This window comes from Oryza sativa, chromosome 2 (genome assembly GCF_034140825.1).
Source record: "Oryza sativa Japonica Group chromosome 2, ASM3414082v1".
NCBI classification, from domain to species: domain Eukaryota; kingdom Viridiplantae; phylum Streptophyta; class Magnoliopsida; order Poales; family Poaceae; genus Oryza; species Oryza sativa.
In genome coordinates, this window is record NC_089036.1 from 7725383 (window position 1) to 7742989 (window position 17607).

The following is a 17607-nucleotide window of genomic DNA, read 5'->3' on the forward strand; positions in this document are numbered from 1 at the left end:
CATGACTCCCGCCATGGATGTACCGGACAAAACTTGGGGCGCACGAAGATGAGTGCTCCTCAGGTGAACACGAACGCGCCCCCTACCTAGCGCGCCAGCTGTTGGAGGATGAACTCCTCGAGTAGGGGACCGTGAGGCCCCTCCTTTGTTGTTTCGGCTGGGGGCAGCGAGTGAAAGCTAAGCAGCTAGGAAGATTGGAAGCTATCAAGGGGGTCGGGTCCCTCAAAGAGGATGAGACAAAGATAATTATACAGGTTCGGGCCACTAACAAGCGTAATACCCTACTCATGTGTATGATGGTTTTTCTGAGCTTTCCAAGTCTCTGAATCTCTGGTGTACAAACTAGGGCTAAACGATCCAACTCTTTGTTCTTCGATCCCCCTCTTCATTGGATATGAACCTCCTTTTATACTCCCAGGGGAACTCACATGCACCGGGTGTGCCGCCCAGTGAAGGGAGTAAATATTCCCTATATTAAATGTGTGTCTTGCGCCACAACGTGGAAGTCCTCTGAGTATCGGCTGTCGTGCGGGGCCCATCAAATCATGCCGGTCGATGCAGGCTGACACGGGGAGGATTTTGGGTGCGAATGTGCCAGGAACGCCGTCCCGGGTGTGTCCAGGTCGGTCAAGCCGGCTCTGAATGGTTGCAAGTCACTGTGCCCCTCATCATTTTGACGGGATAAGGCATACCTACCGCACCGCACGCTGTCTGACACACGGCCAGGGCGCGCGTGGCTTGCCGCCATCTCGTCTGTCACTCAACCGGTCATGCACCGGTCACGATTCGGTCAAGCGTGCAGCACGCCACATTAAATGAGGCGTGGCACGTCCGCTCCGTCTGCACTACCCTTGCATGATGGCCGCGTGGTGACCGTCCCAAGGGGTAGGGGCGGAGAGGGGCGGCTACCGCTCATCCATGGGCCCAACCCCTCGGGGGAAGTGCCACGTGGACGTCGAGGGCGACCTCTCCCCTTTAAGCACGATATCCCCGGGCCCATATCATCGACAGTAGCCCCCGGCCGAACCAACAAAGGAGGTGCCTCACGGTCCCCCGCTCGAGGAGTTCATCCTCCGACAGGGCTACTCCACAACTCTACTCCAAACCCAACTCTGGAGCTACATTTAGGAGTTGGAGCTCTACCAAACAGGCCCAATGTGTCTCTTGTGAGCCCCTCGTCCTCCTGTTAGGATCCAATTAGGAAGGGAGCCCGCACATTCGCGTGGGCATTCATGAATCATTGCTTAAATATTTGATATATCTTACTATTAAATTGTTAGTTTATAATATGTAATATTTACTTCATCTATATAATCACCTATCTATAAAGTTAAGCTTCTTCATCATTTAAGAAGACGAAGAAGCTTAACTTTATAGGTAGGTGATTATATAGATGAATTAAATATTACATATTATAAACTAACAATTTAATAGTAAGATATATCAAATATTTAAGCAATGATTGTAGAGAGCATGACCCATCTATTCTTCTCCTGCACATTTGCACAACAATGCTGGCAGCAAATAGGCATTCAGTGAAATCTAGCGCTGGAGCTCATGAACATGATTACAACAGCTAAGTATCTTTTCATCTCAACTTCTTCTTTGAAGCTCAGGCGATTGGTTGTTGGCACATCTGGTGTAGAAGGAATGATTTTATTTTCAACAATGTGACTATCAGTTTAGTCAAGTGGAAATCAGAGTTCAAGAAGGATTTTGCTCTGCATATGCACAGAGTAAAAAAGCAGACAAACCCATCCTGCAATCATGGATTGATTCTCTCTCTCTTAATTGTTTTGTATTTTTGTAAATATTGTAAACCTTTTATTTATTATTAATATAGCGCAGTAGGAGCCTCTCCTGCTCCTGCTGTTTCACGTAAAAAAAATCATTTAAGAAGACGTAAATCTTTAGGTTTAAATTTTAAGTCTAAATTAAAAAGTAAGGTATTGTTTTTCTTTTTAATTGAATGTTTTGGGCTCTTATTTTTAACAAATCTAAATAAAGGTTACTGCTAATAGATGTGTTTTATTCCTTGTTTTAATTGGTTCACATCTAACGCAATTTGTTATACGTACTTACCTATCAATCAATAAAAATAGAGTAGATATATTCTAGACCTCGCTGCCTATAATATGTGTGATCTATATTTTTCTTAAATACATTTAGTCAACCCGAATGTTAAAACTCAAATTTAATAGTAAGAAATATAATATTAAAACCAACTATCTACTGCTATAGCATAGAATTCCCTAGCATAGAATAGAGGGAAGTCTATTCATACGTAGTCACTTAAAAACGCAGTGGTTCTTTCCGTAAAAGATCTAACCAGTAAAACAAATTATATATAACAAGGGCTGAAATGAAAAAATTATGTTGGCCCAATGAAGAGACGGCGCACCGTAGGCAACTAGAGATACGTGGTTATACTTAAGCCTGGTTTAGTTGAGGAAAATTTTTAGATTTGATTGTTATATTAGATATATTAGACATATATTTGAAGTATTAAACGTAGTATAGTAACAAAATAAATTATAGATTCCGCCAGGAAACTGCGAGACGAATTTATTAAGCCTAATTAATCCGTCATTAGCACCACATTGTTAAATCGTGGCGCAATTAGGCTTAAAAGATTCGTCTCGCAATTTCCTAGCGAACTGTGTAATTGGTTTTTTTCTACATATAATATTCTATGCATGTGTCCAAATATTCGATTGTGACAGTGTAAAAAATTATGTTTGGGAACTACTTAGATGTTTACTTGACAAAAACATAAAATTAAAACCGAAACATAAAACTAAAACCGATTCAAACACAGGCTATGTTTAGTTACAAAATTTTTCTTCCAACTTCCAAATTTTCCATTACATCAAAGGTTTCCTACACAGACAAACTTCCAACTTTTCCTATCACATCGTTCCAATTTTAACCAAACTTTTAATTTTGGCGTGAAGTAAACGCAGCCACATATGACTAGCGGAAACATCTTCAATTTTTATAATTGTAGAGATTTAGTCTAACTTAAAAAACTTTAATTAGAAAAAAATTTAAAAAGACTTTTTATGTGAATAAAACTAAGGGAGTACTTGCTCTGTGGCGGTGGCACCGTACGAGGTACCCAACTTTTTCTTCCACGGAACATAAGAAAACAGCGTACATATCATGCGTATGGTACACACGCACACATCTTTTTGAGGTGAATTTTTTTTTGAGGTGGACAAATGCACACATCTGCCGAGCCTGCAATTAGCGTACGGTACACAAGCCATTAAGGCAAGGTTTCCGGGCAAGCTAGTACCGCGATGAAAAACACAAGCGATTAGGCCAATGTTTCCGGGCAAGCAGAGGCCGTGGCTTGCAGTACTAGTGCCAGTGGGTGCAAGGTGATCAATCGATCCTAGGCTCAATACTCTGAACGGTAGTCTAGCTGCCACGGCTGCAGCTAGAGTCGTCATCCGAAAATCTGAAAAGAACGGACCCTGAATCAATTCCACCGGCAATCGACCGGCAAATGATCACTATCGTTGAGTTTAATTACAAACGTCGGGGAATAGCAGTGAACGTAACCTTCCTATACGGTTTACAAGAGTATTTATAGAAGATAAAAGAAAAAATAACTAACAGGAAAAGGCATCAAGTCCTACTCGAAAATTAATCTGAATATAGTGTAGACCTAAATTCGGATCACATATTTAACAATCGCTACCTTGAGACGAATTTTCTCTTATAGCATAAAAATTATCAATCACCAAAATACCTCATGTAGGCAAAATCACCATGCGCCAAATAGTATGTAGAATTAAAGTATTAGAAAAGTTTTGGATGGATTAATTTGAACAAAATCATAGCGAAATGATTAATCACAAGTTAATGCCAAAAACCGAACAATCTCTATCTCCACTATTATAAAAATTAAAGATGTTTTTGCTGGTACTTTGTTTGGTTGTTTGTTTGTTTGCCGGTATTATAAAAATCTCTATCCCATGTATTTTTGTTTGTTTGTTTTTACACTAAAATGCGACATAAGCGACATGTTAATGACACGTGGGATGAAGACCGGGTCAACACTCCCACGTAGGCGCCACGTCAGCCAAAACCGCTTCCAATACCACTAAGAAATATATTTTGCATTGGTTTTGATAGTTGGAGGAGTCGATATACCCGGTTTTTTGTTTGGAGGTTTTAAGTCATACTTGGACCATAGTTGAGGGAGTCGAAGTATACTTTTTCCACAAGTCTGTTCCCTCGCTCATCTCTTTGGGCCATCTTATATTTCTAGAATAAGTCTATTCTGCATCCCTATTCTCTTTTATCATGCCCTGAATTAAGTCTGTTTTGAATCCCTCGACCATATTTTTCTTTCGTGCTCATTGGTTCGTGTCATGCCGGGCCAGTCCACCATGCCAAGGCATCAACCCAGACACGGCCCAACTATCGGGCTAGGCCGGCATGGGCTCGACACCAGTCATGGCATGCCATGCTTAGACCGGGCCAAATAGCCATGCTATGGGCCGGGCCGTCTAGCCTAGCTTCGGGCCTTATGGCCATCTATATGACGTGCTAGTCTGCCGCATCAAGAGTGAGGCAACGTCAATGTGGGTGCCTACACACAAGCGAGGAGTTAGGGTCTGTCCTTTAGCCTTCCCGTTTAAAATTTTACACCGTGATGGTACTCATGAGGAAATTAAATTTGAAAATATACCGTTCATATCTTTTTTTTCTTAAAAATATCCTAGATGCAAATCTTTGGACACAAATATACCGTTGGTCTTGCTGAACCGTTGTGCAAAATTGACGTGGGATGAAGATGCAGACAGTCTTGTAGAGGGGCAGCGTGAGACCGCGCGGTGTCGAGCGACGAGCGTGTCAAACCGCGAGCATTCTCGTGCAACAAGTCTACGAAAGTGTTTCGAAAATTAAAGGCAAAATTTGCTCTTGGACACTCGAAAAATATGGTCTTTGCTGAGGAACACCATAAGAACGTGTATTTGCTTGAGGACACTTAAAAAACATGGTAATTTGTTGATAGATACTTATACGTATTATTTTATAATTTTTCGCTATTACAGAGAGAGAATTTTCACAAAATGACACTTTTGCCCCTGAGACCAATCTTCGTCGACGGGGATCAAATCCGGTCGACTCAGCACCAAAACCGGCCTCGCTGCCCGTCGCTTTGTCCACCCCCGCCATCTTCCACAGCAGTTCGTCACGGTGTGTTCTCCCCGCGGGCGACAACTCCATCCATTCATTCACAACAAAGAGCAGCAGCAAGTGGAAAGTCGTCCGTCTGCCCATCGCGACGGCGTCCTTGCCACCGCCGCTCGGCGCCTCGTCCTTCAATCATTCGTCCGCGACCCATCCTCGATGTCCAATGCCACGAGCCGTCGCCAGCCTGTGAAGTAACAGCAACAGGAGTAGCATTTTTGTCTCTGTTTATGAAGCAACAGCAGCTGCGAAGCCAACATCCTCGCCGGCGGCAACCCCATCCGTTTGTTCAAAGGCTCGCAACAGCAGCAGCAGCAAGCTAACTTCAAGCTCGCAGCAAACAAAGAGCAGCGGTAAGCCATCAAACCTCGTCGGTTCTCAGCCGTTGTCCTCTGCCGCGAGATCCAACCATCCGTCTCGGTCGCGGCTCGTCGTGGATCTGCAGTCCTCGTCGACGGTCGTGACGCTGCCCCTCGTCACCGCCCGTCGCGGTTGCCCCTCATCGTTGCTCACGGCTGCTTCGCACAACCTGTGTAGGAGGAAGAAACGGAAAAGGAAGAAGAAGACGAGGGTAGAATAGACATTTTATGTGATTTCTCTCTCCTCAACTAATTGAATATTGTATTTTAATGCTCGTGGTGTCCCGTGGTAAATTACTATGTTTTTTCAGTGTCATAGGACAAATTCACGTTTTCGAGATGACCCCTAACCAAGACCGCTTTCTTTGAGTGTCATGTAGCAAATTTTGCCAAAATTAAAAGATTAGCGATCAATTAATGATGATTAGCGATTAATTATCTTATTATTTAATCACTAATTAATTGTTGATTAGCGGCAAGTGTGACGGTCTCGCTCATTGAGCGTGCGAGACCAATGCTAATTTTATGCAAATAAAATTACATCAAGTATATTTCTGAGAAATAAAAAAAAAGTGAATGGTATATTTTAAATTTAATTCCTCGCGAGGTGCTCCCACACTGTGGAACTAGCAGTAAAACGGTAAAAGAAAAAGAAAGAAAAAAAAGAGTTGCGTCCGCGCCGACTGGTATTCGCAGCCATCCGTCCATCCGTGTCAGCGTCACTCATCACGCACGCACCCATCAAAAAGCTTCGGAGGACGACGCAAGGAATCATCAAAGCGAGACACCTTTTCTTTTGGCCTCCTTCCTCGCGAAAACCACCAAACCAAAACCCACACACCCACAGCTTTTCTCCCCCTCACTGCTTTGCTCTCCAGTCTCCACCTCCTCCTCCTCGCTGCCGCGCCGCCCATCCGCCAGCCATGGCGATGTCGTCGTCCCGCTCGGCGGCCGCGATCCGGGGGCGGCGGGTCGGGGCGCTGGCGAGGGCGAGGAGGCACGCGACGAGGGCGATGGCGTCGCTGTTCGGCCACGTCGAGCCGGCTTCCAAGGACCCCATCCTCGGCGTCACCGAGGCCTTCCTCGCCGACCCCTCCCCCGACAAAGTCAACGTCGGCGTCGTACGTCTCTCTCTCTCTCTCTCTCTCTCTCTCTCTCTCTCTCTCTCTCTCTCTCTCTCTCTCTCTCATTGGGATCCCCGATCTCGCTTGATTCTGACGGAGATGTTGGGCGGGGATGCTGAAACTGCAGGGCGCCTACCGGGACGACAACGGCAAGCCCGTCGTGCTCGAGTGCGTGCGCGAGGCCGAGCGCCGGATCGCCGGCAACCTCAACATGTCAGAACGAGATCCCTCCCTGTCTCTTCCAGTTAGCTTCAATGCTTGATTACTTGTGCATGTGCGGATCTGAGCTATACCTGCTGTGTTTTGTAGATATGAGCTTCAATAATCTTTGGTTCTTGATTCATTTTTAGTTCCATTCTGAAATAAAAGCATGCTGATACCGCTGGTTCGTTCTGAAGCGTGATCTATCACTAGTATTTTGTTTTCAAACATGATCTGGATCATGTGTAAAGCTTCCTTTTCCTTCTTCAATCACGCAATGTATGTACGCTTGATGCGAAAAAAAAAATTATTGTTGTCCCATCCTGCCGCGGTTTAGACCTCCTGTAGGCATTCTGTGGTAAAATGGTTTCCAGATGCTTCTTTATGCTCTTTTGTGGTGTGGAAGTAAACATCATTGCAGTACAGATTAGACACTCCAATCCTTTTTTTTTTTTGTCCTGAAAAAAATGATCAACTAAAGCATAATACTGTCTTGCAGTTGATGCTACACCTGTTTTAGTGCTGGACCGTTGGAGGTTGCCTTAAGTTCTAATTTCCACTAATTTTGTAAAACAGGGAGTACCTTCCAATGGGAGGAAGTATAAAGATGATTGAAGAGTCACTAAAGCTGGCATATGGTGAGGATTCTGATTTCATCAAAGATAAGAGGATTGCTGCGGTGCAGGCTCTTTCAGGCACAGGTGCATGCCGGCTCTTTGCCGATTTCCAGAGGCGTTTCTTGCCAAATTCACAGATCTACATACCTACACCTACATGGTCCAAGTGAGTTGGAATCCTGCTGAGACATGAATTGTTGTTGTTTTCTTTACATCTAAGAAAAATCTCTTAAAGAAAGAAATAGGAAGAGAAAACATAGATGTAGATGGTGTGTATTACTGTCTCTACATGATATGGTAGGCACCTGTGATTCTTGCTCTCCAATATTGTTAACATCATCAGTATCTAACATTCTAACCTCAGTGTGTGTAACTTCTCCAGTCATCATAACATTTGGAGGGATGCTCAAGTACCTCAAAGGACATTCACCTATTACCATCCAGAGTCAAGAGGGCTTGATTTCGCAGGACTGATGGATGATATTAAGGTGATTCGTTTCTCCAGTATTGTTAGAAAGATATCTTACTTTTAGGAATTATTACATTGTTGCTGGTATCTGTAGCAAGATCATGGATATTGTTTGAAATTAGATATTTGTAGAGTCAATACTGATTTAGCTTTCTTTCTCATTGATAAATGATAAGTTTTAGGTACACTTAGTTTTTCTCACTTTCTTATAGGTGCTTCTGACCTGTTGATGGGTTTCCTATAGCTCCTTTTAATTTATTTTTGTTCCTCTCATCTGCAGAACGCTCCAAATGGTTCATTCTTTTTGCTTCATGCTTGTGCCCATAATCCTACTGGAGTTGATCCTACAGAAGAACAATGGAGAGAGATATCCTACCAATTCAAGGTAGCAGAAGTGAAAAGGACTGGCTTTTTGTTGGTGTTATCACCAACGACAGATATCACATTTTCCTTATGTGTTTTGACAGATAAAGAATCATTTCCCATTCTTTGACATGGCATACCAAGGATTTGCCAGCGGTGATCCAGAGAGAGATGCTAAGGCAATCCGAATCTTCCTTGAAGATGGGCATCAAATTGGATGTGCTCAGTCATATGCAAAGAACATGGGACTGTATGGGCAAAGGGCAGGGTGCTTGAGGTATTCACTCGCCTAGTGTCATTTATGCTTGAAAGTTATATAGTTGTGCAATGCAGTGCTCCTATGCTCTGGATATAATTAAGAGGCACAAAATTTACATCATGTTAACTACTGTTGATTCAGGATTTGTACTGTTTTCTTCAGGGAGAGCATAGCAAAGCTACTCTCTGTATTGCATGACTAATTCCATGCATGGTCCTTGAAAATGAAACGTGTCTTAGAGCATTAGTTATTTGATTTCTCAAAAAAAAAAGGAATTTGCAAGTGGAACTCATATCTAGCGAGACTGAAATATTTTCCCTTCAGGAAGCCCTCCTGTTCCATTAAGGGGAAGAGTATATAACATCAAATAGAATTGAGTGATCCAATTTGTTATCTTTTCTTTAAACAATGATCATACTCTAATGATCATAAAACTGATTTTGTATTGCTGTTTCAGTATTCTGTGTGAGGATGAGATGCAAGCAGTTTCTGTTAAGAGCCAATTGCAACAGATTGCAAGGCCAATGTACAGCAACCCACCTGTTCATGGTGCACTGGTTGTCTCCATAATCCTTAATGATCCAGAATTAAAGAGTTTATGGTTGAAAGAGGTCAAGGTAAGAAGTCTTAACTACGTAAGTTCCTAATAGATTAATCTATGTGAAGCATGGAAAGGAGTTTAATATCGCCACTGGGTTGTCTCAGGGTATGGCTGATCGAATCATTGGAATGCGGAAGGCACTCCGGGAAAATCTCGAAGGCCTAGGTTCACCATTGTCATGGGATCACATCACCAATCAGGTAAAGAAATCATGAAAATGTACCATTTCTGAATATGAATTCAGTGACATGCAAATTATACCAGTTCAAAGTAGTTGCCAGCATCTCCAAGGCCCACAATAGATATAGTCAGGTTGTACCATAAACTTGTTGGAGTTTGGTTCATTGAGGTATTAGTTCATGTGGACTGATGTACTCTAGTGCTGGTCCTGTTGCTTGAACTTCCAGCATAATTGCAAACTAGTCAAAGTGGATTTTGTATCATAAATATTGTGTTCTAACTCGAGGCCTTGTCAAAGTGGTTGTCTTGAGTCCCAACTAATCAATTAGAAATGGATAATTGTACAATAGCTATTAAGTCTTGTCTGGGTATAGTTGATTCGGTAAGTAACAGTGTCAGTCAAAAACTAGTAAGAACCACTAGCTTCACTCGTTCTCCTTGTAAGCTTACAAGTACAGACATATCCATTTTGTACGATTGATATATGTTGGGCAAGAATTATGTGCAACTTAAATGTCCATTTACCCATACTTGGTTCAAATTTTCACCATGTATGCAACTTGATATCATTGTGTGTTATGTTCACTCAGTCTCTATGGAGATTGATATTCCACATTCAGCCTAATATTATTGTTAGTTATATGGTGAATATTAAAAACGTAAGCGTATTTGCAGATTGGAATGTTCTGCTACAGTGGGATGACACCTGAACAGGTGGATCGCTTAACCAATGAATACCATATTTACATGACCCGTAATGGCAGAATAAGGTACAATAACAGTACTTTTAGTTTTTCATGTTGCTGAATCTTTGTTTTAATCGAATAAAAATCTAACTTTCTGTCATTTCTTTCAGCATGGCTGGTGTAACAACAGGAAATGTGGCGTATTTGGCTAATGCTATTCATGAGGTCACTAAAACGAAATGAAGCTACTTCCTCTTCCCTCTTCGGCCAATGAAATGAGGCTTGCAAGCGGCGGCGTTTTTTTTTTGGGGGGTGGTCTATTGACCTTTAAGATGGTTGTACTAGAGAAATAATCCAGTGAACATGCTGGTGTTTCTCCAACTTCGGATTTTCCCTGTATGGAGGAGAGAACTAGAAACCTACCCAATTTTGAGAGCTATAGATGCCGATCCTGTTATTTCAATCGTCAGATGTTATGCCTGTGGCAGCCTGGCAGGTCACCTCAGAAACAGAGATATGTGAAAGAGAATAAATGCAAATGAGCTGAGCATTTTGACAAGTCATGTGTGGCCCTGCCGACCGACCATGAGAATTTAGATAAAATTTGCTGCTTTTTTTGTATGTGATATCAAGACGAGGCAGGCGTATTCTGCTGAATATTTTTTGGTAAACGTAGCATGAGAGTTTAGCATGTAGACTCGCAGGAATAAGCCGTCTCAGCGAAGAACATTTCATATTGATTCGTGCTTTTGGGCTCTTTCATACTGATTCTTGTAACTGAGAAAAACATGCAAGATGCAATGTAATTTTCTCGAGAACATATTGTAGGATGGGTAGCATACTGATTTGCACTGTACAGTGCATACGCCAACACGACCAGAAATGACCGATCTACCTAGCAGTTAGAGATTGGATCGTGAGGCATTTGCAACACCAGCAAACTCCTTGCAGATTCCAAGTAAAACTACATCCAGACTATACACGTTTTTGTACAATTGTCATCCTTTTGTTTGTGGTTCTCCCCCCTGATGTACAATTGTGATCATCTGGGACCAGATAGCTCAATTGGCTCTATTATGAAGGATGATGAATCATGAGGATCCTCATGCCTTACTGAGAAACTGCAAGATCCTCCATAGGGAGGCACTTCTCTATTCAAGTCGATGCCGTTCTCTGGCAGGGTGACATTAGCTTCAAGGGCATTAAGGACTTCCGACATCTTGGGACGCAAAATGGGATTGGTCTGAGTGCATTGCAGAATTACGTCAACAGAACACTCCAACTCGGCGAAATCAAATGAATATTTCAGATCCCTGTCAACCAGTTTATCCAGTTTATTTTCTTCCTTGACTTCTCTAACCTGCAGAGAATTAAGATTAGGTGGTAAGAAAGTATACAAGGATATGGGCATCAAATGACAGTAGTTAGGTAATTAGATAAAGATTGAACTAAAAGGAGATACCCAATCTAGAATCATTCCCTTCTGAGATTGCGCGTGCCCATTGCTCAAGGTTTTAGGCCCAGTGATCAGTTCCAACAAGAGAATACCAAACCCATAAACATCGGTCTTTTCTGAAGACTGTCCTGTTGATAAATACTCTGGAGCAATATGTCCAATAGTGCCCCTAACTGCAGTAGTAACATGTGATTCTTGTCGGTCAAGAAGTTTTGCCAATCCAAAATCCCCAACAATTGCTTCAAAACTTTCATCAAGCAAAATGTTAGCTGCTTTAACATCCCTGTGAATGATTTTAGGATTGCATTGTTCGTGAAGATACAGCAGTCCCCTGGCTGCCCCAACAGCAATCCGCATACGCTTGCTCCAATCAAGAGATGGTTTTCCATGATGGTAATCTACAAATTAACTTTGTGTTAGTAAGAGAGTGAAATGGAAAAGAAATGATAGGAGAATGATGCAAAATCAACCAACACAGGATCACAACACACATCTTTGTAAGGAAGCTATCATAGTTTTACATAATCATCATTTTAGCTTTTGGATCAACAACAGTCTACCTTCAATAAGAACTACAACTGGAAACTGGCCCAGCTATATTAAAACATAAAATCAAAATTTGTTTTGGACGATTGTAATTACCTCTCAAGCGATCAGCAACACTGCCATTTGGCATATATGGATATACAAGCAACCTTTCTTTTGAGGTCATGCAGAATCCATATAACCGCAAAAGGTTCCTGTGCACAGCTAGACCAATCAACTCCACTTCTGTCTGAAATTGAACTTCACCAGTAATATCAGGATCTTTTAGTCTCTTTACAGCCACCAAAGCTCCATTTCTCAGACAGCCTTTATAAACAACACCAAAGCCACCTTGACCTAATATGTTCTTTGAGTTGAAATTGTCAGTTGCACTCTGAAGCTCGTGAAATGAGAAGTGCTTTAGATGGCCCAATTCAATTTCAAGATCTTGGTCTAGAAGTAACAAAAGAAAAGAATGTTTATCAGATGCTATATATTCTGAACTCTGCAATAAGAGAGTAGATGCTTAACCCTTTGAAAATTACCAGCAGAAGCAAAAGGCAAGCGCCATCTGCAATATTTTAGCCAACAAATGACAAACAGAACAAATACTGTGGCACAGATGATGCTTAATGAAATTGCCAGAGCTAGTTGATGATGGCTGTTTGTTTTTTTCGACGGGCTAGAAATTGTTGATTCTGCAAAGGAAGGCAAATTAGGTCCAACAGATAAATATGCAAGTATATGACATCAGGTAAACAATTACCATTAGTTAATACTGTGAGATCTTTGCAACCATGCATAATTGATGAATTGCAAAGGAACCTGTTTCCTGCAATACTGGAAATCAGAGGAAAGTGATCATCAGGAGGGTATTAAAACTGATGAGAAGGAATTATGTGCATATGCTTTGGGAAGGAATTATGTGCCTACGCTTAGTTTAGCATAAGAACACAGAAAATATGCAGGTGCCAAACACTTTGGTTAAGCAAATGGAAGGAAATAAGCAGAGCTTATCGTACGCACTCTCACCAACTTACCTGTAGTCATGTGCATAGATTTTTGGAACCGGGCCGCTCAAATTATTGGATGATAAATCACTGAAACAATTTTCCCATGTTGGGTAAAAATCAATAATTACGTTTATACACAACATTTATAACAGAAGAGAGAATATAAAGTGGTGAAAAGAGACATACAGGAATGTGAGACCTGGAAGCTTTGCGACATCTTCAGGGATCTGTCCAGACAAGTTGTTCTTATCTAGGCGCCTGAAGGATTCACAAACAGAAGTCATATTTTGGGACAAGCAAAATATGTGGCACAAAATTTGAAGCAATATTTTGGCATCTGCTCACAGATAGTTTAATTCAGTCAGCCGCCCTAGAGAACTTGGGATTTCACCAACAAACTGGTTACCAGAAAGATCAAGAGCTTTCAGATTGGTCAACTTCCCAATCTCTGGAGGAATGCCACCTGATATCATGTTATTCTGTAGTAACCTGAATGAAGACAATAAAAATGTTGAGTAATCAAGTAATGGTATTTTGTTTCATTTTATGAGGACAGACAGATGTCAAGCAAACAAGTTCATGGGAATCAGTATGAATACACGATCAACTTAAGTATATGACACTGCAAGATGTAATATGCTCATGTCCTTACAAATAGGATGAAGACAATCAAATGTTGGACAAACCATACTCATAAACATTTCAATGTTATATTCAAATATGAATCAAATGAATATTCTATAGTGGTCACATAGTAATAGCCTTCAATCCACATATGCAGCACAGTTGATCATTCTGATTTGTAGGGTTAGCCAAAAGAAACATGAATCTCTCTACAGATTAAGATACATTTCTACTAAAGCAGTCAGTTAAGGTGACAATATACTTCCAGACTATTTATATACTAAAAATAATAATTGCTATAGAATCTGCATATAATTTTCACGTTTGGGTCTGTAGACAAACTTTGGTTATGAATTCTAGTGCTGCAAGGTTCAGAAAAATGTTTATAGAACAGAAAATGCACTAATTAGTGAGTCATGATTATCTCAACTCTTTATATGGATCTATTTCAATGATACTTAGACCAAACAAGGTGAGCCGCACATTCATTATTACCAGGCCTTGAATCCTGAGAATGTCATTTATTATAACTAATAGGAAGTGTGACTTGCTCACATGAAAATGGTGTTCCAATGCTAGCATTGGAAATGCTTCAGTTGTACGAAAAGTGTCATTTGCCCACATGAAGGTCTATAAAAAATATTAAAAATGGAGATGCCATGGCATGGCATCTGTCCCCCACTCTTTTCAGATGAAGAAAATGAAATTTTATTCAGAGGTGCCATGCTATGTCAGCTGTCATCTCTCAAGTGATGTATTTTACACATCTGTCTTGGCCTGGCTCTGGAGAGTAAATGTTCAGTGTTCACGGACCCTACATGGAGTTCTCCTAAGTTCAACTACAAGAGACATAGCCCATAGGGTAATGCCCTCACTTTCCAGCTCTTTAACTATGGAGATATCAATCGATCAATCACCAATCGGATGGTACCAAATCCAAAACAACAGTTGGGGAAAACTGATCCTACCAACCCAGCTCAACTAATTTTGCAGTGCTACGACTATGAGACAATCCGTGCTCACTAATAAATGCATTAATGGAACAAGAACAAAACCTTTGCATTTGATAAGGTTCGAATGAATTCGTTCAAGAACCCCTTACATTGTCTGCAGGTGGCTGAGGTTCCCGATGCTCGGCGACAGCGTCCCGGCCAATCCGTTGTTCGCCATCTGCCTGCAGCAGCACAGCAATCCAACCAAAACCGCCATAATCAACACCACCACCACGAGCAGTAGCAGCAGCAATAACAAAATCCCACGAACGAATCAGGAGAGGGGAATCCTCACAGCGAGACGACGAATCCGTCGGGGGAGCAGGCGACCATGGACCAGGTGCACGGGTCGACGGAGTTGATGTCCCACCCTCCCATCACCCCCTTCTCGTCCCGCATCCTGCTCTTCACCGCCATCAGCGCCGCCACTGCAAAAACCCCCCACATCATATCAAAACCCTAACCCACCTAGGGTTCCCGTTCCCCAACCAAAACCCACGCTACCCAACCCACGCACCTTCGTAGTTGAGCCCCTTGGGCGACAGCGGCGGGTCCCCGGCGGCGGCGACGGCCCACGCGGCGACCACCACCGCCGCCGCCACGGCGAGGGCGCGGGGCCCCGCCATGAGAGGAGTCCGACGGCGACGCCGGGGAGGGCGAGGAGGAGGCCGCGCGGGCGCAGCGCAGCAGCGGCGGCGGAGGCGGAGGCGGTGGCTTGAGGTGGGCTACGCTGCAGCAGGAGCTCGGGCTTGGCGGCCATGGGCGCCTGCGCGAGTATAATACTGCCACTGTATCGAGCTAAGCGACGGGGGTGCTTAGCTTAGGCGGGGGGTGTGATTAGATTAGAGTTAAGATTAAATTAGCGCAATTTGGTTGGGAATTGGGCATCTTAATTACGAAAGAGATCGCTAATTGGGCCTTAATTACGTTTATCGCGAGTGGAGGCGGGTGGCTCTCTCCCTGCCTCGGGAATCGCGCTCCCAAAAAAGGCTCCCGATTTTTATTTATTTTCATTTTCGTTTTTTTTGGGATTCTTTTTTGTTATTTGGGTCGGTGAGAAATGTGAAATTGTAAATAGGTCCTCGAAATTATAAGTAGCTAGGGAATTGGCGCTTCCGGTCTGCCTTGAGCCCTCCTGTTGTTTTGCTGCTTGTTTTTTTACTGCTCCTGATTGAGCTAGCTCTGACACAACACAATTGTTTGTTCTCTTTGGGAACACTAAACATTTGTTTCCTTGTGACAGTTTCTAGACAATTTAACATTACTGTATGTGTGGACAAGAGGGCCATTAAAACACAGTTTTTTTTTTTTTGTAGGGAAGGAGGGAAGAAACAAACAAATGATGGCACTGGTCCTAGACAACAGTATTGGTAGTTGAGAAAATTGAGCATGCAGAGAAATGCCAGATTGGTATCGAGTCCCATAGTGCAATTTGGTTTGGATATTGAAGCTACAGAGGGTGATAAGGTTAATTGTGTTTTCATTTTCTCGATATTTTATAGCTCAATGTTCTAGTACATTTTTTCATTAAATCTATGACTTGCCCCGAGCTTAATGTATATCCATATATTATACTCGTTACGAGGCTGGCCTATATTATTATAGGTGGGCGAGGCATCAATAGATGTAAGCAGCATATCGCGCATATCAAATAAATTTAATACCATAATTAGTCAATTTTTAATTGTATCTAGATTCGTGAAAAATCTTAGCTATTATTCTGTACACAACGGACTTAGATATCTTATATATTGGGCGATAAACAATCTGGGTAGCAACAGCTAACCACTCCTACGGTCCTATCATAGCTTCGATGTCAACAAAGATGGAGCCATAGAGGACCATCTCATGTGATTGCAACTAGATTTAGGTGCTATCCACAAGGAGACTAACAACACCTGTATTTAGATCCAAATACATTTCGTCATCACTCATCAGTACGATGGAGTTAATCACAAAATCTTTTCCTCTGCATTTCATTGTCCCCTGAAATTTTCTGTAAGGCACTTTATCTTGAAAAAACACGAACATGTAAATGGAGAAAATGTGTCCTTGGAATCAAAAGTTTATAAGGAAAAAGCATATTTTACATCTTTAAAAAGTTCACTTTCATCCTTCACCTGTTATAAACAGATGTGATTTGTGCCATGTCAGCCACCACACATCACCACAAGCACCTTGCCATCCTTATTGCTTACTTTACCGTTTGTTCTCCGCAGTTAGAACAAGTGCAATAAGATTTGGCTGCTTCTTCTAAAAGTACCGATTAGGTTGTGGTGGAGAAGGGAACTGATAAGGCAGAGAGGATAAGCTGTTTCTTATGCAAATACAACATCTATTAATCTTTAAAAAAGTGAAAAACAAAGTGCTAAAGAGATTTATCATTTTCCGTGTGCATGTTTCCCAAAATGCTAAATGTTACTTTTTTTGCAAACAACATTCTATACGAAAGTTGTTTGAAAAAAATAATATTAATTCATTTTTTAAGTTGAAAATAATTAATACTTAATTAATCATGTGTTAATGGCTCATCTCGTTTTGTGTGTATCTTCTCACTCTTCTCTTTTCCCCTCCTCTCAAATACAGCCAGTGTGAGAGCAAACAAAATAAATAAAATTATACCATAATATTATGGTTTATGAATTAGAGATGATATGTTAAACGTGTTGTGACATCCCGGCCCAGGGCTTAATAGGATTAATAGAATACTCATATCAACAAGTTGCAACTTCTTTTCCGGAAGCCGATCTCCAAAGAACTCCTGGGTGTGCACGAGTGAGGACAAAGTGTGCCAACTTGTGTTAGTCTGTGAGGACAGTTTATGACCTATAAAAGCTATCATATGTAAGCGGGCCGACCTGGGAGAGGATAAAAAATGTGAGTTTTTCAACTTTAACTAATATTTAGATTATAATTTATAGAACTACATA

General features: G+C 41.8%; 2 protein-coding genes across 3 annotated transcripts; one reads left to right on the plus strand and one right to left on the minus strand.

The window, feature by feature from the left end:
* The first annotated feature begins 6387 nt into the window (after positions 1-6387).
* On the plus strand, positions 6388-10626 carry LOC4328828 (aspartate aminotransferase, mitochondrial). Of its 2 annotated transcripts, none has more exons than XM_015770738.3 (10): positions 6388-6688; positions 6819-6904; positions 7469-7675; positions 7874-7997; positions 8259-8363; positions 8446-8618; positions 9058-9217; positions 9306-9401; positions 10057-10151; positions 10238-10626. In XM_015770738.3, the coding sequence occupies exons 1-10, from the start codon at positions 6491-6493 to the stop codon at positions 10308-10310; spliced, it is 1317 nt and encodes a 438-aa protein (XP_015626224.1). In that variant the 5' UTR covers positions 6388-6490; the 3' UTR covers positions 10311-10626. The 2 variants fall into 2 exon arrangements, with proteins under 2 accessions (XP_015626224.1, XP_015626225.1); XM_015770739.3 differs by having other exon boundaries at positions 7892-7997.
* Positions 10627-10845: 219 nt separating this feature from the next.
* LOC4328829 (probable LRR receptor-like serine/threonine-protein kinase At5g45780) lies at positions 10846-15467 on the minus strand. The gene is made up of 11 exons (XM_015770737.3): positions 15195-15467; positions 14973-15105; positions 14788-14859; positions 13407-13550; positions 13248-13319; positions 13089-13148; positions 12815-12888; positions 12594-12746; positions 12166-12501; positions 11530-11921; positions 10846-11427 (listed from the first exon to the last, which is right to left on the minus strand). Exons 1-11 carry the CDS (start codon positions 15301-15303, stop codon positions 11110-11112), a joined length of 1863 nt encoding a protein of 620 aa, XP_015626223.1. The 5' UTR covers positions 15304-15467; the 3' UTR covers positions 10846-11109.
* Between the last annotated feature and the right edge of the window lie 2140 nt (positions 15468-17607).

Excerpts from the sequence above, each read along its gene's own strand:
- LOC4328828 (XM_015770738.3), top strand. The coding sequence starts at position 6,491 with ATGGCGATGTCGTCGTCCCGCTCGGCGGCCGCGATCCGGGGGCGGCGG. Across the intron at positions 9,218-9,305 it reads TATGGTTGAAAGAGGTCAAG|GGTATGGCTGATCGAATCAT; the intron begins GTAAGAAGTCTT and ends GGGTTGTCTCAG. Across the intron at positions 9,402-10,056 it reads GGGATCACATCACCAATCAG|ATTGGAATGTTCTGCTACAG; the intron begins GTAAAGAAATCA and ends GCGTATTTGCAG.
- LOC4328829 (XM_015770737.3), bottom strand. The coding sequence starts at position 15,303 with ATGGCGGGGCCCCGCGCCCTCGCCGTGGCGGCGGCGGTGGTGGTCGCC. Across the intron at positions 12,747-12,814 it reads TCTCACAGTATTAACTAATG|AATCAACAATTTCTAGCCCG; the intron begins GTAATTGTTTAC and ends CTTCCTTTGCAG. Across the intron at positions 11,922-12,165 it reads TGTTGCTGATCGCTTGAGAG|ATTACCATCATGGAAAACCA; the intron begins GTAATTACAATC and ends GTTAATTTGTAG.